General features: G+C 52.7%; 1 protein-coding gene across 4 annotated transcripts in view; it reads left to right on the plus strand.

Moving 5' to 3' along the window:
• Window positions 1-24,108, plus strand: part of LOC132808788 (dual specificity tyrosine-phosphorylation-regulated kinase 1A-like) — an 84,279-nt gene that overhangs the window by 41,610 nt on the left and 18,561 nt on the right. For all 4 annotated transcript variants that reach the window (XM_060822240.1, XM_060822239.1, XM_060822241.1 and 1 more), the window contains exons 2-9: window positions 5,243-5,466; window positions 6,079-6,198; window positions 8,160-8,348; window positions 9,166-9,313; window positions 9,922-10,208; window positions 10,777-10,923; window positions 11,055-11,195; window positions 12,411-12,714. In XM_060822240.1, the coding sequence (XP_060678223.1) occupies window positions 5,323-5,466; window positions 6,079-6,198; window positions 8,160-8,348; window positions 9,166-9,313; window positions 9,922-10,208; window positions 10,777-10,923; window positions 11,055-11,195; window positions 12,411-12,714 (1,480 nt within the window). In that variant the 5' untranslated portion in view covers window positions 5,243-5,322. The remainder of the gene's footprint in view (window positions 1-5,242; window positions 5,467-6,078; window positions 6,199-8,159; window positions 8,349-9,165; window positions 9,314-9,921; window positions 10,209-10,776; window positions 10,924-11,054; window positions 11,196-12,410; window positions 12,715-24,108) is intronic.

The raw sequence follows: 24,108 nt of genomic DNA on the forward strand, positions 1-24,108 counted from the left end.
GTCGATGGGGATCGCAGGTTGTTCTGTAATCGCCGTCGATGGGGATCGTAGGTTGTTCTGTAATCACCGTCGCTGTGTCGATGGGGATCGCAGGTTGCTCTGTAAACGCTGTCGCTCCGTCGATGGGGATCGCAGGTTGCTCTGTAATCGCCGTCGCTGTGTCGATGGGGATCGCAGGATGCTCTGTAATCGCCGTCGCTGTGTCGATGGGGATCGCAGGTTGCTCTGTAATCGCCGTCGCTGCGTCGATGGGGATCGCAGGTTGCTCTGTAATCGCCGTCGCTGCGAATCGCAGGTTGCTCTGTAATCGCCGTCGCTGCGTCGATGGGGATTGCAGGTTGCTCTGTAATCGCCGTCGATGGGGATCGCGGGTTGCTCTGTAATCGCCGTCGATGGGGATCGCGGGTTGCTCTGTAATTGCCGTCGATGGGGATGAAGTTGCTCTGTAATCGGCGTCACCGCATTGATGCTGGTCGCAGGTTGTTTTGTAATTGTTGTCGCTGTGTCGATGGGGATCGCAGGTTGTTCTGTAATCGCTGTCTCTGTGTCGATGGGGATCGCAGGTTGTTCTGTAATCGCCGTCGATGGGGATCGCGGGTTGCTCTGTAATTGCCGTCGCTGGGGATCGCAGGTTGTTATGTAATCGCCGTCGCTGTGTCGATGGGGATCGCAGGTTGCTCTGTAATCGCCGTCGCTGTGTCGATGGGGATCGCGGGTTGCTCTGTAATTGCCGACGATGGGGATGAAGTTGCTCTGTAATCGGCGTCACTGCATTGATGCTGGTCACAGGTTGTTTTGTAATCGTTGTCGCTGTGTCGATGGGGATCGCAGGTTGTTCTGTAATCGCCGTCGCTGTGTCGATGGGAATTGCAGGTTGTTCTGTAATTGCCGTTGCTGTGTCAATGGGAATTGCAGGTTGTTCTGTAATCGCCGTCGCTGCGTCGATGGGGATCGCAGGTTGCTCTGTAATCGCCGTCGCTGCGTTGATGGGGATCACAGGTTGCTCTGTAATCGCCGTCGATGGGGATCGTGGGTTACTGTGTAATCGCCGTCGCTGTGATGGGGATCGCGGGTTGCTCTGTAATTGTCGTCGCTGTGTCGATGGGGATCGCGGGTTGCTCTGTAAACGCCGTCGCTGCGTCGATGGGGATCGCAGGTTGCTCTGTAATCGCCGTCGATGGGGATGAAGTTGCTCTGTAATCGGCGTCGCTGCATTGATGCTGGTCGCAGGTTGTTTTGTAATCGTTGTCGCTGTGTCGATTGGGATCACAGGTTGTTCTGTAATCGCCGTCGCTTGTCGCTGCGGATCGCAGGTTGCTCTGTAATCGCCGTCGATGGGGATCGCGGGTTGCTCTGTAATCGCCGTCACTGCGTCGATGGGGATCGCGGGTTGCTCTGTAATCGCCGTCGCTGTGTCGATGGGGATTGCGGGTTGCTCTGTAATCGCCGTCGCTGTGTCGATGGGGATCGCGGGTTGTTCTGTAATCGCCGTCGTTGTGTCGATGGGGATTGCGGGTTGCTCTGTAATCGCCGTCGCTGTGTCGATGGGGATCGTGGGTTACTGTGTAATCGCCGTCGCTGTGATGGGGATCGCGGGTTGCTCTGTAATCGCCGTCACTGCGTCGATGGGGATCGCGGGTTGCTCTGTAATCGCCGTCGCGTCGATGGGGATTGCGGGTTGCTCTGTAATCGCCGTCGCTGTGTCGATGGGGATCGCGGGTTGTTCTGTAATCGCCGTCGTTGTGTCGATGGGGATTGCGGGTTGCTCTGTAATCGCCGTCGCTGTGTCGATGGGGATCGTGGGTTACTGTGTAATCGCCGTCGCTGTGATGGGGATCGCGGGTTGCTCTGTAATTGTCGTCGCTGTGTCGATGGGGATCGCGGGTTGCTCTGTAAACGCCGTCGCTGCGTCGATGGGGATCGCAGGTTGCTCTGTAATCGCCGTCGATGGGGATCGCGGGTTGCTCTGTAATTGCCGTCGATGGGGATGAAGTTGCTCTGTAATCGGCGTCGCTGCATTGATGCTGGTCGCAGGTTGTTTTGTAATCGTTGTCGCTGTGTCGATTGGGATCACAGGTTGTTCTGTAATCGCCGTCGCTTGTCGCTGCGGATCGCAGGTTGCTCTGTAATCGCCGTCGATGGGGATCGCGGGTTGCTCTGTAATCGCCGTCACTGCGTCGATGGGGATCGCGGGTTGCTCTGTAAACGCCGTCGCTGTGTCGATGGGGATCGTGGGTTACTGTGTAATCGCCGTCGCTGTGTCGATGGGGATCGCGGGTTGCTCTGTAATTGCCGTCGATGGGGATCAAGTTACTCTGTAATCGGCGTCGCTGCATTGATGCTGGTCGCAGGTTGTTTTGTAATCGTTGTCGCTGTGTCGATGGGGATCGCAGGTTGCTCTGTAATCACCGTCGCTGTGTCGATGGGGATCGCAGGTTGCTCTGTAATCACCGTCGCTGTGTCGATGGGGATCACAGGTTGCTCTGTAATTGCCGTCGCTGAGTCGCTGGGGATCGCAAGTTGCTCTGTAATCGCCGTCGCTGCATTGATGGAGATCGCTGGTGGCTCTGTAATCGATTGAGATCGCAGTTTGCTCTGTAATCGCTGTCTCTGTGTCGATGGGGATCGCAGGCTGCTTTGTAATCGCCGTCACTGCATCGATGGAGATCGCTGGTTGCTCTGTATTCGCTGTCTCCGTGTCGATGGGGATCGCAGGTTGTTCTGTAATCGCCGTCGCTGTGTCGATGGGGATCGCGGGTTGTCCTGTAATCGCCGTCGCTGTGTCGATGGGGATCGCGGGTTGCTCTGTAATCGTCGTCGCTGTGTCGATGGGGATCGCAGGTTGCTTTGTAATCGTCGTCGCTGTGTCGATGGGGATCGCGGGTTGACCCGTAATCGCCGTCGCTGTGTCGATGGGGATCGCGGGTTGATCCGTAATCGCCGTCGCTGTGTCGATGGGGATCGCGGGTTGACCCGTAATCGCCGTCGCTGTGTCGATGGGGATCGCGGGTTGACCCGTAATCGCCGTCGCTGTGTCGATGGGGATCGCGGGTTGACCCGTAATCGCCGTCGCTGTGTCGATGGGGATCGCGGGTTGACCCGTAATCGCCGTCGCTGTGTCGATGGGGATTGCGGGTTGCTCTGTAATCGCCGTCGCTGTGTCGATGGGGATCGCGGGTTGACCTGTAATCGCCGTCGCTGTGTCGATGGGGATCGCGGGTTGCTCTGTAATTGCCGTCGATGGGGATCAAGTTGCTCTGTAATCGGCGTCGCTGCATTGATGCTGGTCGCAGGTTGTTTTGTAATCGTTGTCGCTGTGTCGATGGGGATCGCAGGTTGCTCTGTAATCACCGTCGCTGTGTCGATGGGGATCGCAGGTTGCTCTGTAATTGCCGTCGCTGAGTCGCTGGGGATCGCAAGTTGCTCTGTAATCGTCGTCGATGGGGATGAAGTTGCTCTGTAATCGGCGTCGCTGCATTGATGCTGGTCGCAGGTTGTTCTGGAATCGCTGTCGCTGTGTCGATGGGGATCGCAGGTTGTTCTGTAATCGTTGTCGCTGTGTCGATGGGGATCACAGGTTGCTCTGTAATCGCCGTCGCTGTGTCGATGCTGATCGCTGGTTGCTCTGTAATCGCCGTCGCTGCGAATCGCAGGTTGCTCTGTAATTGCCGTCGCTGTGTCGATGGGGATCGCGGGTTGCTCTGTATTTGCCGTCGATGGGGATCGCAGGTTGCACTGTCATCACCATTGCTGTGTCGAATTTAATGGGAAAACTTGGTTCCTTGAGGTCCTCCCTGCTGTCACGTGCTCTCATTCCAACTTGTGCACTGTCAGAGTGCCTGGAATTGTCTCAGTCTGGTGGAGCCTGCAGCCCCCGCAGTGTCCCGTAGCCTGTCAGATTTTTTTGATCATGTAAGGATCTTGCTGTTAATTGCTGCCCAGTTAATTTAGTTGCAGAATCTATCTCCTCTATTATTGGAAGTGTATGTGGCAGGTTTGGTCACTGTATTGACTAACAGCGGTGTAAACATTTTAATGAGAGCTTCAAGAGTGGAAATGTCAAGATGACCGTGTCAATAGGGGCTCAGAGAGTCATACACTCTCCCTTATTGGTAGGTCACAGGGAGTTCACGTCTAACTGTAAACATCCGAGTCCAAATCCGGAGTGTCACACCCTGGTACAGTGCCAAAACAGTGCTGCCCTGTCGGAGGGTCAGTGCTGAGGGAGTGGGCACTGTCGGAGGGTCAGTGCTGAGGGAGTGCCCCACTGTCGGAGGGTCAGTGCTGAGGGAGTGCCCCACTGTCGGAGGGTCAGTGTTGAGGGAGTGCCGCACTGTCGGAGGGTCAGTGCTGAGGGAGCGCCGCACTGTGGGAGGGTCAGTGCTGAGGGAGTGGGCACTGTGGGAGGGTCAGTGCTGAGGGAGTGGGCACTGTGGGAGGGTCAGTGCTGAGGGAGTGGGCACTGTGGGAGGGTCAGTGCTGAGGGAGCGCCGCACGGTCGGAGGGTCAGTGCTGAGGGAGTGGGCACGGTCAGAGGGTCAGTGCTGAGGGAGTGGGCACTGTGGGAGGGTCAGTGCTGAGGGAGTGGGCACTGTGGGAGGGTCAGTGCTGAGGGAGTGGGCACTGTGGGAGGGTCAGTGCTGAGGGAGTGGGCACTGTGGGAGGGTCAGTGCTGAGGGAGCGCCGCACGGTCGGAGGGTCAGTGCTGAGGGAGTGGGCACGGTCAGAGGGTCAGTGCTGAGGGAGCGCCGCAATGTCGGAGGGTCAGTGCTGAGGGAGCGCCCCACTGTCGGAGGGTCAGTGCTGAGGGAGCGCCCCACTGTCGGAGGGTCAGTGCTGAGGGAGCGCCCCACTGTCGGAGGGTCAGTGCTGAGGGAGCGCCCCATTGTCGGGGGGTCAGTGCTGAGGGAGTGGGCACTGTCGGGCGGTCAGTGCTGAGGGAGTGCCGCACTGTCGGAGGGTCAGTGCTGAGGGAGTGCCGCACTGTCAGTCATTTCAATTAAGATTTTAATCAGAAGCTCAGTTTGCTCTCCTGGGTGGGCCTGGCCACTTGCTATACCCATATTGTCTGTCTGTACCATTTCCTTCATTACTACAGAGGGTTTTCTGTAATTCGTTCATTCATTTGCTGTGACGCATCATGACATCCCAAGGGGGAAGAGGCATCAGAGGAATGCAGCTTCTCTATTATTCTATGTGGATGTATATCTGAATGACTGGCTTTTCTTTGTTTTCTTTACAGGTGGGACCAGCTCAGGATGCAAGCCCCCCTCCAAACACTGCTTGCCTGCCTCATTTGGCTTCACCCCCGCTGAACCCAGCATGTCCAACCAACATGGCCACCTGCCTCTTGGCAACGTGCAGCCCATGTGTGAACTGCAGCAGGTCCGGCAGGGACATCACTGGGGAGTGACCGCTGGCCGGGCACCCAACTCTGACCACCAGAGAGGCAACCACAGTGAGCGGGTACGTTCCAAATACCTCACTGGAGAATGGTTCCTGCCCAAGTTCAGATATGCTCTGATTGCCTGCATCCCTCTCATTCTGTCACGCCCATACACACGCATGCTCTCTCTGTACTCACCTTGGGAATACAGACACTGCCTTGCAAACATGTGCTGCCTTCCTGTCCCTCTTCATCTATCAATGTCAAATTGTTTGCGGGACAGTTAATGGCAGCTTGCTAGTTGAGCCCAGAGCTGCACCAATGTCGACATCTTTCCCAGCAGCAGTTACTGGATTCTGGTTTGGAGCCGCAGTACTGACTGGCCTTTCCCTATTCTAACCCAGGGAAGCCTTTCATTTGTGGGCCCTGATGCCCTGATCCCTCTCCCTGCCCTGACCACTACTCAATGAACTTCCTTTCGTCCATGGGTTTTTTTTTGTCGCCAAGTAAGTTTTTCCTTCAAAAGAAGGTCTGATTCCAATTTGTATTGTAGTTAACTGAATAAAGACCAACGTGCTTTCTCCTTCCTGCTAATCCCCCCGCAACCCCAACCTGTTTCAAGTGTGTCAGCCCGTTGGAACCAGAACCTTCCAGTCCCTGGATTTCCGTAACTCTGCTGTCTGTCTTTGCAGATGCTATCGGACATGACGATCTTACAAAGGAGGATCCCAGTTAGTTTTCGTGATCCTGGGACAGCGCCTCTGAGAAAACTCTCGGTGGATTTGATAAAGACGTACAAGCACATTAATGAGGTGAGCACTTGGCCCTTCAGCTCCTCTCATTGTGTTGGCAGTTAAGTAAAGGTGCGATTGTAGTTTGGGGGGATGACCATGAGACCATAAGGAACAGGACCAGGCTGTTTGACCCCTTGAGCTGGCTCCACTATTCAATAGGTCTAACATGCCTAACATCTCCACATTCCTGCCATTTCTCCATGACCCTTGATTCCCCAACTGATCAAGAGTCTCCTACTCTCTCAGCTTTGAGTATACACAAGGACTCTCCGCACACACTCTGTGCCAGAGAGTTCCAAATACTGTCAAGAAGAAACTTCTCCTGATCTCGGTCTTAAATTGGTGCTTCTTCATTTCTGAGACTGGTTCTAGACTCTCCAGTGAAGGGATGCGTTCTCTCAACATTGACCCTGTCAGACCTCTTAAGAATCTGATATACATCAATGATTTGGAGGAAGGTGTTAGTTGCCTCGTTAGCAAGTTTGCAGATGGCACTAAGATTGGTGGAGTGGCAGATAGTGAAGGGAACTGTTAGAGAATACAGCAAAATATAGATAGATTGGAGAGTTGGGCAGAGAAATGGCAGATGGGGTTCAGACAAATGCGAGGTGATGCGTTTTGAAAGATCCAATTCAAGAGCGAACTATGCAGGAAATGCAAAAGTCCTGAGGAAAGCTGATGTGCAGAGAGGTCTGGGTGTTCAGGTCTGTTCCCTGAAGGTGGCAACGCAGGTCAGTAAAGTGGTCAGTAAGGTGTAGGGCATGCTTTCCTTCATTGGACAGAGTATTGAGTACAAGATTGACAGGTCATGTTACAGTTGTGTAAGACTTTGGCTCGGCCACATTTGGAATATTGCATATAGTTCTGTCGCCGCATTACCAAAAGGATGTGGATGCTTTGGAGAGGGTACAGAGGACGTTCATCAGGATGTTGCCTGGTATGGAGGGCGCTAGGTTTGAGGAGAGGTTGAGTAGGTTAGGATTATTTTCATTGGAAAGAAAGCAGTTGAGGGGGGGGACCTGATTGAGGTCTACAAAATCACAAGCAATGTAGACAGGGTGGATAACAAGAAACTTTTTCCCAGAGGAGTACCAGGGGTCATGAATTCAAAGTGAGAGGGGAAAGGTTTAAGGGAGATATGATTGGAAAATTCTTTACACAGAGGATGGTGGGTGCCTGGAACTCATTGCCAGTGGAGGGGGTTGGGGTGGAACGATAGCATCATTTATGATGTACCTAGACAGAAACATGGATGGGCAGGGAGCAAAGGGATACAGATCCTTGGAAAATATGCGACAGGTTTAGATAGAGGATCTGGATCGGCGCAGGTTTGGAGGGGACGAAGGGCCTGTTCCTGTGCTGTAAGGTTCTTTGTTACGAGATTATTTCTTCTTGTAAACTTCACCTTATTTAGCCTTTGCTTGTCAGCCAATCCCTCCCCATTCCCAGGGATCATCCTCGTGAACTTTCTGTGAAACTGCCTCCAATGAAAAGGCAATGGGACCAGCACTCAGTATTACAGCACCGTGCCCAGTTGCAGTGAGACTTTCCTACTGGTATACTTCAACCCCCTTGGAATAAGGGCCAACATCCAATTAGCTTTCCTGATTCCCTTCTGCCTCTGTGTTTTGTCCACAAGTCCACCCGAGTTCCTTTATGTCACAGCTTTCTGCATTTAAATATTACTCCATTCTTTTGTCCTCCCTTTGAAAATGCACAACTGCACTATTTCTCATGTTATTCTCCATTTGCCACCTTTTTGCCCAGTGACTGAAGCCATGAATATCTCTGAGTAAACTGTGTCCCTCTTGGTGCTTGCCCTGCTATCTGCTTTTTCTTGTGTTGTTTGCAAATGTTGGGATGGGGGAAATGTAACTGTTAGTTAATCGATGTTTCTGTAAGGTGCAATGTGATTGATGTAGCTTCCCCCCCCCCCCCCCGTCTTCACCTTCTCTGACTCAGTCTCTGGAATTCTGCAGGTGTACTATGCCAAGAAAAAGCGTCGCGCCCAACACGTTCCCCCAGACGACTCCAGCAACAAGAAGGAGAGGAAGATTTACAATGACGGCTACGATGATGATAACTATGATTACATTGTGAAGAATGGGGAGAAGTGGATGGAGCGATATGAGATTGACTCCCTGATTGGGAAGGGCTCATTTGGGCAGGTAATTGACAAGGCAGTGTGTAGTTTCAGCAGAGTTAGAAAGTGCCCTGAAATATAGGACTGAGGCCCATTGAAGCTCCAACATTGTATACTCCCAGTTAGAGATGGGGAACATGCAGGATCCTGCTCCTGGTAACGGACCAGTCACTTAAAGTGAACATAGGGCAAGTGTCAAGTCATCTCTGTGATATGCTGGAGAAGGCTGTCTGTTTGCCTTCACCTGTCTCTTTGGTTTCCCAGCAATGTGACCCCCTACCTGTTTTAAACCAGAGCTGAGCTCGAGACAGCATGTTGTGTCCTTCCCACCTGGGCCAGTTATTTCCTCTGCCTCCGAACTCTCCTCTTCCCGTGTACTTCTGGAAGTGCTCTTTCCACCACCATCCCCCCCCCCGCCTCCGCAAATCTCCAACAACGTCCTGATCACCTTCCTAGCAGTATCCTTGGTTTTGCTGACAGATTTTACCATGGCCTTGCTGTCCTAGTGCAGAGACCCTCACCCCCCACCTCAAAAATCCTAATGCCGAGCATTATTCCCTTAGTACTCACTGCTTTGGTGTCTGTTTTTGTAAATGACTTCCTGGCATCTGGCCTATTGATCACTCATTCTCTCGCTCTCTGTCTATCTCCCTCTTCCTCACATTTTCTCCCTCTATATCTTTCTCTTGCACTCTTTCGTTCATGCTATCTCTCTCGTGCTCTGTCTATATCTCTCTCTTGTGTGTGTGCTCTCTCTGTATCTTTCTTCCTTGCTGTCCCTCGCTCACACTATCTCTCTCACCCCCTCTCTCTGCCTGCCTCCCTGTCCCTCCTTTCTGCAGGTAGTGAAGGCCTACGATCACCATGAGCAGGAATGGGTGGCCATCAAGATCATCAAGAACAAGAAAGCCTTCCTGAACCAGGCCCAGATTGAATTGCGCCTTCTGGAGCTCATGAACAAACATGACACCGAGATGAAGTATTACATCGGTAAGAAGGGCCAGTAAAACTGGGCTGTGGAGCAGGCAGGGGGCAGTCACTTACTGGGAAGGTTCCTGGGCTAACTCTGAACTCCTCTTTGAAATAGGCTGGCAACAAGGTGGCTCCCCATCACACGGCATTGAGCAATAACTGTTGGCCTTGTCAGGAACATTCACGTCCTAAAGGAAAGATTGTTCAAGGAAACATAGCCAGGCTCCAGTTCTGGAGTGAAATCTGTTCAAGGGGGGGCCTAGGGTCCTCTCTCCAGTAGGAATCGGGACCACATTCAGAAAGATTGTTGCCAGCCGAAGGTGACTTTGGAAAGCTGTTACCTTTCAGTATTGGAGCGCAGTTTAATGTAAATACAACAGAAAATGTTGGGAATACTCAGCAGATTGAGGAGCATCTGCAGAAAGTGAAGCTGAGTTAATATTTCAGGCATTATAGCAAACAGGAATGAGTGAGAGATGGACCAGGTTGTGACTGAGTGCAGAAGCAGTAAGGGAAAAGGAGGGTCCCTGATTGAGTGTGTGCCGGGAGAGATCAATGGCACTAAGTCAGTTGGATGTAAACTCTTGCCTTTCTGTGTTTGTCATCACCCCCTCTTCCCAACACAGTTCACTTGAAGCGGCATTTCATGTTCCGGAACCATCTGTGCTTGGTCTTTGAGCTGCTCTCCTACAACCTGTACGACCTGCTGAGAAACACCAACTTCCGCGGGGTCTCCCTGAACCTGACTCGCAAGTTTGCCCAGCAGATGTGTACAGCCCTGCTGTTCCTGGCCACCCCTGAGCTCAGTATCATCCACTGTGACCTGAAGCCTGAGAACATCCTCCTGTGTAACCCCAAGCGCAGTGCCATCAAAATCGTCGACTTTGGCAGCTCCTGTCAGCTAGGACAAAGGGTCAGAATGCTGTGCCAAATCCGCTAAAATAGTGTGTCTTTCTGTGTGTGTGTGTGTGTGTGTGTGTGTGTGTGAGAGAGAGAGAGAGAAAGAGCGCGCGCATCTGTGGCGGGACTGTGTGTGTGTGTGTGTGTGTGTGAGAGAGAGAGAGCGCGCCTGTGGGGGGACTGTGTGTGAGAGAGAGCCTGGAGGAGGAGGTGGGGGGTGTGTATGTATGAGAGAGTGAGAGAGCCTTTTGGCAGGGGCGGGGAGGGACTGCGGCTTGTGGAGGCTGTATGTGTGCGTGTGAGCCTGCACTGTGGGGGGGGGGAGGAGGAGGGGGGTGGGCTTGTGGTGTGTGTGTGAGGGAAGTGGGGGGTGGTTTGCGTGAGTGTGTGTGAGAGACAGAGAGCCTGTGGGGGTGCTGTGTGTATGTGCATCTGAGCCTGCAGGGGCTATGAGCGCGTGTCTGGTGTGTGGTGGGCTGGGGCAGGCCATATGCTTCTGCCTCGAATCTCCTCGCGTCCTTCTGCCTGTGCTGTGATGAATCCGTGCAGCTGCCTTAGTGGAATTTGTCCTCTTGTCACAGATTTACCAATATATCCAGAGTCGTTTCTATCGCTCCCCTGAAGTGCTGCTTGGCATGCCGTATGACCTGGCCATTGACATGTGGTCACTGGGCTGTATCCTGGTGGAAATGCACACCGGAGAGCCTCTCTTCAGTGGGTCGAATGAGGTGAGCTACTGTCCTGTGTTGAACACTCACCCCTTGCCTGTCTTACTGCCTTGATCCGGAAGCTCACTGTTTGCTATTGTTGTCTCATTCTGGCCACGTTTTAACTCCCAACCTCTACTTTTCCTGTTTAGGTGGATCAGATGAATAAGATTGTGGAGGTAGTGGGGATTCCACCTAGTCACATGCTGGAACAGGCACCCAAAGCCCGCAAGTACTTTGAGAAGCTCTCTGACGGGCTGTGGGCTGTCAAAAAAGTGAAGGATGTGAAGAAGGTACGTCCTGGGTTCCACCAGGCCCCTTTGAGTTCTGTGTAAGCAGCTGCAGCAGCACACGCTGTGTACTGGGTATCATGGGGCACTCTTCATGACAGCTCTCAGTGGATGCACTCGTGCCCTAGAATGAGAGTGGGGAAAGGGGAGAACCAGGCAGTGTAGGGGTTAGGAGAGTGATGGTCTGAGGGGGAAGCGAGTTGCACGGGGGCAGAGTGTATAGGTTTGGAGAGCAGAGAGAAGCAGAATGTGATCTGGTCTCAGTTGTTGATTTCAGGGTGAAATCTGGATCAAGCGATCATTAAAAAGAAATGTTAGTTAACATGGGGAAGGTTCACTGAAACATAGTCCTGTGAGGCTGCGGTGTCTTTAATAACAGAACAGAGGTTTACTACACAACAGACAAAAACAAAGCAAGCTATCTCGATGTAGAACACAGTTGGGAAAATTCGAAAGCACCTCGCAAGAAAAAAATCAAGGTTCGACCTGTTCCTTAAAGCTACCACTTTGCCTCAATTCAAATCCAGAGAAATTGTCACCCTATATCCAAACTACAAGGTTACCGTCAATGATTCTCCCAATTTATGTCCAATGAACTGTGGGCTGATCTTACATAGAAAATGGAAAGGTGACAGTTTCTCGGCGTCAATTCACCTGCAGATATCGGACAAACTTCTCCTGATCTGAAAGCTGCCCGTGTCAGCCTGTACTGTTGAGGTAATGCATCCCTTTAGCTGCTCTGGCTAAATCTCCTTTCTAGGATCTTGCTTCTGACCCCAATCAGTTCACTTGGAATTGTGAAAACCTGCAATTCCTGGGGCATCCAAAATTAATCCTTGACTATTCTCATCTGTAGTCAAGCTCTTAGCCTTTCATACTAACTCTAGCTGCTGTATACTACTCTGGTGTGAGCAATTTTCCATTTCCCTTTCTTGCGCTCTGACACGGACTGGATGAAGTCACTTATCCAGAAGGACGGTCTGACCTTCACAAAGTTAGCCGGTACTAACATGCCACTACTTGAAAATCCAGGCTCTCAAATGATCTGAATGGATGCGGATATATAAATACCACACCTTTGAGAGGGGAGCACAAGAGAAGTGGGAGGTTGGGAAGAAAAGGAGACAGAGGGGAAACTGTGTCAGGGGAGGATCAACACAGCAAGGAGCAAGGGCAGTAATTGAAATGGGAATGACATATCCTCTGCTCTGTCCACAGGAATATAAAGCAGCTGCTTCCCGCAAACTCCACAACATCATTGGCGTCGAGACGGGCGGACCCAATGGGCGACGGGCAGGTGAACCAGGGCACACGCCAGCCGAGTATTTGAAGTTCAAGGACTTGATTCTGAGGATGCTGGACTATGATCCCAAAACACGAATCACCCCTTTCTATGCACTTCAACACAACTTCTTCAAGAAGACCTTGGATGAAGGGACAAACACAAGTAACAGCATCTCAACCAGCCCCTCCGTGGAGCACAGTCAGTCAGCAAGCACTGCCAGCTCTTTGTCCAGCTCAGGTACAGGCCACCAGCTGCCCCCCCCCCCCCCCCCAATACCTTGGCATGCACATTCACACTTCCTCTTCATCCACCAGTAGATTGCCTCCATCACCCATCTACTCTCCTTTGTTCATGGTCATCTTAAAGCTGGGTATACGTTCAACATAGGACATCCAATAAATCAGCCAGGGTTCCTGCTCCTGATCACTGTCCAGTGATCCCTGCGTGAGAGAGAGGGGGGAAATCAGCCAGGGTTCATGCTCCTCATCACTGCCCAGTGACCCATGGGTTAGAGAGAGAGAGGGGGAGGGAAATCATCCAGGGTTCCTGCTCTTGATCACTGCCCAGTGATCCCGGTGTGAGAGAGAGAGAGAGGAAATCAGCCAGGGTTCCTGCTCCTGATCACTGCCCAGTGATCCCGGTGTGAGAGAGAGAGAGAGAGAGGAAATCAGCCAGGGTTCCTGCACTTGATCACTGTCCAGGGATCCCTGGGTTAGAGAGGGGTGGGGGGGGAGGCGGAAATCAGCCAGGGTTCCTGCTCCTGATCACTGCCCAGGGATCCCTGGGTTAGAGAGGGGTTGAGGGGGAGGCGGAAATCATCCAGGGTTCCTGCTCCTGATCACTGTCCAGGGATCCCTGGGTTAGAGAGGGGTTGAGGGGGAGGCGGAAATCATCCAGGGTTCCTGCTCCTGATCACTGGATCACTGTCCAGTAATCCATGGGTTAGAGAGAGAGGGGGTGGGTGGGGAAATCAGCCAGGGATCCTGCTCCTGATCACTGTTCAGTGATCCCTGCATTGGAGAGAGAGAGAGAGTGCATGCACACAGGGGAAATCAGCCAGAGTTCCTGCTCCTGATCACTGCTCAGTGATCCCAGAGATACGGTGGGCGGCACGGTGGCACAGTGGTTAGCACTGCTGCCTCACAGCGCCAGAGACGCGGGTTCAATTCCCGACTCAGGCGACTGACTGTGTGGAGTTTGCACGTTCTCCCCGTGTCTGCGTGGGTTTCCTCCGGGTGCTCCAGTTTCCTCCCACAGTCCAAAGATGTGCGGGTCAGGTGAATTGGCCATGCTAAATTGCCCGTAGTGTTAGGTAAGGGGTAAATGTAGGGGTATGGGTGGGTTTCGCTTCGGCGGGTCGGTGTGGACTTGTTGGGCCGAAGGGCCTGTTTCCACACTGTAAGTCTAATCTGAAGCTTGATACATAGGGAGAGTGGAGATGAGTCAAGGTTCATGCTTCAGATCACTGTAGCGTTTAAACTTTCAGTGTGTTGCGGTGGCCGTAATTGGACAATGATTGCTTGTCCAGTATATTGTTTTGAAAGATGTCTCTTTTATGGCTCCCTCAATGTGACATTTGCAAAACATTGGCTACAGCACTTTGGGGACGAGTCTGTCACTATCTAACACTGGGGGACAATACTGGTGGCAACAGCTCTATTGGTGTATAACACTGGGGTACAGTGCAGGTGGGGACAGGTCAGTTGCTGTGTAACACAGGGGTACAGTACTGGTGGGAACAGGTCAGTCGCTGTGTAACACGGGGTACAGTACTGGTGGGAGACAGGTCTGCCACTGTATAATACTGGGGTACAGTACAGGTGGAGACAGGCCTGTCACTGTATAACACTGGGATACAGAACTGGTGAGGGCAGGACTGTCACTGTATAACACTGGGGTACAGTACTGGTGGGGGACAGGTCTGTCAATGTAGAACACTGGGGTACAGTCCTGGTGGGGACAGGTCTGTCAATGTAGAACACTGAGGTACAGTCCTGGTGGGAACAGGTCTGTAATGTAGAACACTGGGGTACAGTCCTGGTGGGAACAGGTCTGTAATGTAGAACACTGGGGTACAGTCCTGGTGGGGACAGGTCTGTCACGTATAACACTGGGGTACAGTACAGGTGGGGACAGGTCTGGCCCTGTATAACACTGGGGTACAGTACTGGTGGGGACGGGTCTGTCACTGTACAACACGGGTACAGTACTGGTGGGGACAGGTCAGTCACGATATAACACTGGGGTACATTACTGGTGGGGACAGGACTGTCACGATATAACACTGGGGTACAGTACTGGTGCGTACAGGCCTGTCGCTGTATCACACTGGGGTACAGTCCTGGTGGGGGCAGGTCTGTCACTGTACAACACTGGGGTATAGTACTGGTGGGAGGGACAGGACTGTCACTGTATAACACTGGGGTACAGTACTGGTGTGGACAGGTGTGTCCCTGTATAACACTGGGGTACAGTACTGGTGGGGACAGGTCTGTCACTGTATAACACTGGTATGCCGTACAGGTGGGGACAGGACTGTCCCTGTATAACACCTGGGTACAGTACTGATGGGGGCAGGTCTGCGGCTTACAACACTGGGGTAACGTACTGGTGGGGACAGGTCTGTCCCTGTATAACACTGGGGTACAGTACTGGTGGGGACTGGTCTGTCCCTGTATAACACTGGGGTACAGTACTGGTGGGGACAGGACTGTCGCTGTATATCACAGGGGTAAAGTACTGGTGGGGACTGGTCTGTCACTGAAAAAAACTGGGGTACAGTACTGGTGGGGACAGGTCTGTCACTGTATAACACGGGTGCAGTACTGGTGGGGACAGGTCTGTCGCTGTATCACACTGGGGTGCAGTACTGGTGGGGACAGGTCTGTCGCTGTATCACACTGGGATACAGTACTGGTGGGGGGACAGGTCTGTCACTGAAAAACACAGGGGTACAATCTTGGTGGGTACAGGTCTGTCACTGTATAACACTGGGACACAGTACTGGTGGGGACAGGCCTGTCGCTGTATAACACTGGGGTACAGTACTGGTGGGGACAGGCCTGTCACTATATTAGATTAGATTACTTACAGTGTGGAAACAGGCCCTTCGGCCCAACAAGTCCACACCGACCCGTCGAAGCGCAACCCACCCTTACCCCTACATTTACCCCTTACCTAACTACGGGCAATTTAGCATGGCCAATTCACCTGACCCGCACATCTTTGGACTGTGGGAGGAAAGCGGAGCACCTGGAGGAAACCCATGCAGACACGGGTAACACTGGTGGGGACAGGTCTTTCCCTGTATAACCCTGGGGTACAGTACTGGTGGCGACAAGTCTGTCACTGTATAACACTGGGGTACAGTACTGGTGGCGACAGGTCTGTCACTGTATAACACTGGGGTGCAGTATTGGTGGGGACAGGTCTGTCGCTGATTTACACTGGGGTACAGTACAGGTGGGGGCAGGTCTGTCGCTGTACAACACAGTGGAACAGAACAGGTGGGGACAGGGCTGTCGCATTGTCGCACTAGTGGTACAGTACTGGTGGGGACAGATCTGTCACTGTAGAACACTCGAGTACAGTGCTGATGAGGACAGGTCTGTCACTATAACACAGTGGAACAGTACTAGTGCGGACAGGGCTGTCGCTGTATAGCACTGGGGTACAGTACTGGTGGGGACAGGTCTGTCTCTGTACAACGCTGGTGTACAGTAGGGGTGGGGACAGGTCTGTCCCTATAGAACACTTGGGTACAGTACTGGTGTGGATAGGTACCTGTCACTGTATATCACTGGGTGCAGTGCAGGTGGGGATAGTTCTGTCACCGTTTTACACTGCAGTACAGTACTGGTTTGGACAGGTCTGTCGCAATATATCACTGGGGTACAGTACTGGTGGGATAGGTCTGTCGCTGTATGACACTAGGGAACAGCGCTGGTGGGGACAGGTCTGTCACTATATTACACTGGGGTGCAGTACTGGTGGGAGGGATAGGTCTGTATAACACTGGGGTGCAGTATTGGTGGAGACAGGCCTGTCACTGTACAAGCACTGTGATACAGTACTGTTGGGGACAGGTCTGTGTCTGTGTAGCACTGGGGTACAGTACTGGTGGGGATAGGTCTGTCGCTGTACAACGCTGGGGTACAGTACTGGTGGGGACAGGTCTGTCGCTGTACAACTCTGGGGTACAGTACTGGTGGGGACAGGTCTGTCGCTGTACAACTCTGGGGTACAGTACTGGTGGGGACAGGTCTAAGCCTGTATATCACTGGGGTACAGTACTGGTCGGGGCAGGTCTGTCACTGTCTAACAGCTGGGGAGGGCGGTACGGTCTGTCGCTGTACAACACAGTGGAGCAGTACTGGTGCAGACAGGGCTGTCGATGTATAGCACTGGGGTACAGTACTGGTGGGGACAGGTCTAAGCCTGTATATCACTGGGGTACAGTACTGGTCGGGGCAGGTCTGTCACTGTCTAACAGCTGGGGAGGGCGGTATGGTCTGTCGCTGTACAACACAGTGGAGCAGTACTGGTGCAGACAGGGCTGTTGATGTATAGCACTGGGGTACAGTACTGGTGGGCATAGTTCTGTCACCGTTGTACACTATAGTACACTACTGGTTTGGAAAGGTCTGTCGCAATCTATCACTGGGGTACAGTACTGGTGGGGGCAGGCCTGTCGCTGTATGACACTAGGGAAGAGTGCTGGTGGGGACAGGTCTGTCACTGTAAAACACTGGGGTACAGTACTGGTGGGGACAGGTCTGTCACTGTATAACGCTAGGGTACAGTGCTAGTGGGGACAAGGCTGTCTCTGTAGAACACTCGGGTACAGTGCTGATGAGGACAGGTCTGTCACTATAACACAGTGGAACAGTGCTAGTGCGGACCGGGCTGTCGCTGTATAGCACAGCGGTACAGTACTGGTGGGGACAGATCTGTCACTGTATGACGCTAGGGTAAGTACTGGTGGGGACAGTTCTGTCCCTGTATAACCCTGGGATACAGTACTGGTGGGGACAGATCTGTCCCTGTATAACACTGGGGTACAAACCTGGTGGGGACAGGCCTGTCACTGTATCACGGGTACAGTACTGGTGGGGACAGGTCTGTCACTGTATAACACTGGGGTACAGTACTGGTGGGGACAGGTCTGTCACTGTATAACCCTGGGATACAGTACTGGTGGGGACAGATCTGTCCCTGTATAACACTGGTCGTTGTACAACACAGTGGAACAGAACAGGTGGGGACAGGGCTGTCGCTGTGTAGCACTAGTGGTACAGTACTGGTGGGGACAGATCTGTCACTGTATGACGCTAGGGTACAGTACTGGTGGGGACAGGTCTGTCCCTGCATAACCCTGGGATACAATACTGGTGGGGACAGGCCTGTCACTGTATCACGGGTACAGTACTGGTGGGGACAGGCCTGTCACTGTATCACGGGTACAGTACTGGTGGGGACAGGTCTGTCACTGTATAACACTGCGGTACAGTACTGGTGGGGACAGGTCTGTCACTGTATAACACTGGTGTACAGTACTGGTGGGGACAGGTCTGTCACTGTATAACTCTGGGGTACAGTACTGGTGGGGACAGGTCTGTCGCTGTACAACACAGTGGAACAGTACAGGTAGCGACAGGGCTGTCGCTGTGTAGCATTAGTGAACAGTACTGGTGGGGACAGGTCTGTCACTGTATGCGACTGGGTTACAGTATTGATGGGGGCAGGTCTGTCACTATAACACAGTGGAACAGTACTGATGTGGACAGGGCTGTCGCTGTATAGCACTGGGGTTCAGTATGGGTGGGAGGGACAGGTCTGACACTGTATAACACTGGGATACAGTACTGGTCGGGGCAGGTCTGTCACTGTCTAACACTGGGGTACAGTACAGCTGGGGAGAGTGGTGCGATCTGTCGCTGTACAACACAGTGGAGCAGTACTGGTGGGGACAGGTCTGTCACTGTATAACGCTCGGGTACAGCACTGGTGGGGACAGGGCTGTCACTGTATGATACAGTGGAACTGTACTGGTGCAGACAGGGCTGTTGCTGTAAAGCACTGGGGTACAGTACTGGTGGGGACAGATCTGTCACTGTATATCACTGGGGTACAGTACTGGTGCGGACAGGTCTGTCCCTGTATAACACTGGGGTACAGTACTGGTGGGGACAGGACTGTCACTATATAACACTGGGGTACAGTACTGGTGGGGACAGGACTGTCAATGTATAACACTGGGATACAGTACTGGTCTGTCACTGTATAACACTGGGGTGCAGTACTGGTGGGGACAGGACTGTCACTATATAACACTGGGGTACAGTACTGGTGGGGACAGGACTGTCACTGTATAACACTGGGATACAGTAATGGTCTGTCACTGTATAACACTGGGGTACCGTATTGGTGGTAACACAGTGGGACAGTTGTGCTGGGAACACATCTATCCCAGTAAAACACTGGGGTACAGTACTGGTGGGGACAAGATCGTCTTTGTATAACACTAGGGTACGGCCCTGGAGGGGGCAGGTCTGATCCTGTACAACGTAATGGAACAATTCTGGTGCGGACAGGGCTGTCGCTGTATAGCATTGGGATACAGTAATGGTGGGTTCAAGTTTGTCCCTGTATAACACTGGGATACAGTACTGATGGGGACCGGTCTGTCACTGTATAACACTGGGGTACACAACTGGTGGGGACAGGTCTGTCCCTGTATAACACTGGGGTACAATACTGGTGGGGACAGGTCTGTCCCTGTATAACACTGGGGTACAGTACTGGTGGGGACGGGTCTGTCCCTGTATAACACTGGGGTACAGTACTGGTGGGGCAGGTCTGTCCCTGTATAACACTGGGGTACAGTACTGGTGGGGCAGGTCTGTCCCTGTATAACACAGTTGAACAGTACTGGTGGGGACAGGTCTGTCCCTATAGAACACTTGGGTACAGTACTGATGTGGATAGGTACCTGTCACTGTATATCACTGGGTGCAGTGCAGGTGGGGATAGTTCTGTCACCGTTTTACACTGCAGTACAGTACAGTCTGGTTTGGACAGGTCTGTCGCAATATATCACTGGGATACAGTACTGGTGGGGATAGGTCTGTCCCCGTAAAACACTGGGGTACTGTACTGGTGGGGACAGGTCTGTCGCTGTATAACACTGGGGTACAGTACTGCTGAGGACAGGTCTGTCACTGTATAACACTGGTGTATAGTACTGGTGGGGACAGGTCTGTCACTGTATTACACTGGGGTGCGGTACTGGTGGGGACAGGTCTGTCACTGTACAACACAGTGGAACAGTACAGGTAGCGACAGGGCTGTCGCTGTGTAGCACTAGTGAACAGTACTTGTGGGGACAGGTCTGTCACTATGCGACTGGGTTACAGTACTGATGGGGGCAGGTCTGTCACTATAACACAGTGGAACATTACTAGTGTGGACAGGGCTGTCGCTGTATAGCACTGGGGTTCAGTACGGGTGGGAGGGACAGGTCTGTCACTGTCTAACACTGGGGTACAGTACTGGTTGGGACAGGTCTGTCACTGTCTAACACTGGGGTACAGTACTGGTGGGGATAGGTCTGTCCCTGTAAAACACTGGGGTGCAGTACTGGTGGGAGACAGGCCTGTCGCTCTATTACACTGGGGTACAGTACTGGTGGGGACAGGCCTGTCGCTGTATAACACTGGGGTACAAACCTGGTGGGTACAGTACTGGTGGGGACAGGTCTGTCACTATAACACAGTGGAACAGCACTGGTGCGGACAGGGCTGTCGCTGTATAGCACTGGGGTACAGTACTGGTGGGGACAGGTCTGTCCTGTATAACACTGGGGTACACACCTGGTGGGGACAGGCCTGTCACTGTAACACGGGTACAGTACTGGTGGGGACCGGTCTGTCACTATATTACACTGGGGTGCAGTACTGCTGGGGACAGGTCTGTCACTGTATAACTCTGGGGTACAGTACTGGTGGGGACAGGTCTGTTACTGTACAACACTGGGGTACAGTAGTGGTGGGGACAGGTCTGTCGCTGTCCAACACAGTGGAACAGTAGAGGTAGCGACAGGGCTGTCGCTGTGTAGCACTAGTGAACATTACTGGTGGGGACAGGTCTGTCACTGTATGCGACTGGGTTACAGTACTGATGGGGGGCAGGTCTGTCACTATAACACAGTGGAACAGTACTAGTGTGGACAGGGCTGTCGCTGTATAGCACTGGGGTTCAGTACGGGTGGGAGGGACAGGTCTGACACTGTATAACACTGGGATACAGTACTGGTCGGGGCAGGTCTGTCACTGTCTAACACTGGGGTACAGTACTGGTTGGGACAGGTCTGTCACTGTCTAACACTGGGTACAGTACAGCTGGGGAGAGCGGTGCGATCTGTCGCTGTACAACACAGTGGAGCAGTACTGGTGGGGACAGGTCTGTCACTGTATAACGCTCGGGTACAGCACTGGTGGGGACAGGGCTGTCACTGTATGATACAGTGGAACTGTACTGGTGCAGACAGGGCTGTTGCTGTAAAGCACCGGGGTACAGTACTGGTGGGGACAGGTCTGTCCCTGTGTAGTACTGTGATACAGTACTGGTGGGGACAGGTCTGTCACTGTAAAACACTGGGGTACAGTACTGGTGGGGACAGGTCTGTCCCTGTATAACACTGGGGTACAGTACTGGCGAGGACAGGTCTGCCCCTGGTATAACACTGGGATACAGTACTGGCGGGGACAGGTCTGTCCCTGTATAACACTGGGGTACAGTACTGTTGGGGACAGGTCTGTCACTGTATAACACTGGGGTACAGTACTGGCGAGAACAGGTCTGCCCCTGGTATAACACTGGGGTGCATTAGTGGTGGGGACAGGACTGTCACTGTACAACACTGGTGTACCATTCTGGTGGGGGACAGGTCTGTCCCTGGTATAACACTGGGGTACAGTACTGCTGGGGACAGGTCTATTCCAGTAAAATACAGGGGTACAATACTGGCAGGGACAGGTCTGGTGGTAACACAGTGGGACAGTACTGCTGGGGACACGTCTATCCCAGTAAAACACTGGGGTACAATACTGCTGGGGTCCGCACTGTCTTTGTATAACACGAGGGTATGGTACTGGAGGGGGCTGGTCTGACCCTGTACAACATAGTGGAACAATTCTGGTGGGGACAGGGCTGTCGCTGTATAGCACTGGGATACAGTACTGGTGGGGACAGGCCTGTCACTGTATAACTCTGGGGTACAGTACTGGTGGGGACAGGTCTATCACTGTATAACACTGGTGTATAGTACTGGTGGGGACAGGCCTGTCGCTGTATAACACTGGGATACAGTACTGGTGGGGACCGGTCTGTCACTGTATAACACTGGGGTACAGAACTGGTGGGGACGGGTCTATCCCTGTAAAACACTGGGGTACAGTACTGGTGGGGACGGGTCTATCCCTGTAAAACACTGGGGTACAAACCTGGAGGGGACAGGCCTGTCACTGTAACACGGGTACAGTACTGGTGGGGACAGGTCTGTCACTGTATAACACTGGGATATAGTACTGGTGGGGACAGGTCTATCACTGTATAACACTGGGGTACAGTACTGGTGGGGACAGGTCTGTCACTGTATAATACTGGTGTACAGTACTGGTGGGGACAGGTCTGTCACTGTATAACACTGGGGTACAGTACTGGTGGGGACCAGTCTGTCGCTGTACAACACAGTGGAACAGTACAGGTAGCGACAGAGCTGTCGCTGTGTAGCACTAGTGAACAGTACTGGTGGGGACAGGTCTGTCACTGTATGCGACTGGGTTACAGTACTGATGGGGGGCAGGTCTGTCACTATAACACAGTGGAACAGTACTGATGTGGACAGGGCTGTTGCTGTATTACACTGGGATACAGTACTAGTGTGAACAGGGCTGTCGCTGTATAGCACTGGGGTTCAGTACGGGTGGGAGGGACAGGTCTGACACTGTATAACACTGGGATACAGTACTGGTCGGGGCAGGTCTGTCACTGTCTAACACTGGGGTACAGTAATGGTGGGTTCTGGTCTGTCAGTGTATAACACTGGGATACAGTACTGGTGGGGACAGGTCTGTCCCTGTATAACACTGGGGTACAGAACTGGTGGGGACAGGTCTGTCCCTGTATAACACTGGGATACAGTACTGGTGGGTTCAGGTCTGTCCCTGTAAAACACTGGGATACAGTACTGGTGGGTTCAGGTCTGTCCCTGTATAACACTGGGGTACAGTACTGGTGGGGACAGGTCTGTCCCTGTATAACACTTGGATACAGTACTGGTGGGTTCAGGTCTGTCCCTGTATAACACTGGGGTACAGTACTGGTGGGGACAGGTCTGTCACTGTATAACACTGGGGTACAGTACTGGCGAGGACAGGTCTGTCACTGTATAACACTGGGGTACAGTACTGGCGAGGACAGGTCTGTCCCTGGTATAACACTGGGGTGCATTAGTGGTGGGGACAAGACTGTCACTGTACAACACTGGTGTACCATTCTGGTGGGGGACAGGTCTGTCCCTGGTATAACACTGGGGTACAGTACTGCTGGGGACAGGTCTATTCCAGTAAAATACTGGGTTTCAGTACTGGCAGGGACAGGTCTGGTGGTAACACAGTGGGACAGTACTGCTGGGGACACGTCTATCCCAGTAAAACACTGGGGTACAATACTGCTGGGGTCCGCACTGTCTTTGTATAACACGAGGGTATGGTACTGGAGGGGGCTGGTCTGACCCTGTACAACATAGTGGAACAATTCTGGTGGGGACAGGGCTGTCGCTGTATAGCACTGGGATACAGTACTGGTGGGGACAGGCCTGTCACTGTATAACTCTGGGGTACAGTACTGGTGGGGACAGGTCTATCACTGTATAACACTGGTGTATAGTACTGGTGGGGACAGGCCTGTCGCTGTATAACACTGGGATACAGTACTGGTGGGGACCGGTCTGTCACTGTATAACACTGGGGTACAGAACTGGTGGGGACGGGTCTATCCCTGTAAAACACTGGGGTACAGTACTGGTGGGGACGGGTCTATCCCTGTAAAACACTGGGGTACAAACCTGGAGGGGACAGGCCTGTCACTGTAACACGGGTACAGTACTGGTGGGGACAGGTCTGTCACTGTATAACACTGGGATATAGTACTGGTGGGGACAGGTCTATCACTGTATAACACTGGTGTACAGTACTGGTGGGGACAGGTCTGTCACTGTATAACACTGGGGTACAGTACTGGTGGGGACCAGTCTGTCACTATATTACACTGGGGTGCAGTACTGCTGGGGACAGGTCTGTTACTGTATAACTCTGGGGTACAGTACTGGTGGGGACAGGTCTGTCGCTGTACAACACAGTGGAACAGTACAGGTAGCGACAGAGCTGTCGCTGTGTAGCACTAGTGAACAGTACTGGTGGGGACAGGTCTGTCACTGTATGCGACTGGGTTACAGTACTGATGGGGGGCAGGTCTGTCACTATAACACAGTGGAACAGTACTGATGTGGACAGGGCTGTTGCTGTATTACACTGGGATACAGTACTAGTGTGAACAGGGCTGTCGCTG

This window comes from Hemiscyllium ocellatum (genome assembly GCF_020745735.1).
Source record: "Hemiscyllium ocellatum isolate sHemOce1 chromosome 38 unlocalized genomic scaffold, sHemOce1.pat.X.cur. SUPER_38_unloc_7, whole genome shotgun sequence".
Taxonomy (NCBI): domain Eukaryota; kingdom Metazoa; phylum Chordata; class Chondrichthyes; order Orectolobiformes; family Hemiscylliidae; genus Hemiscyllium; species Hemiscyllium ocellatum.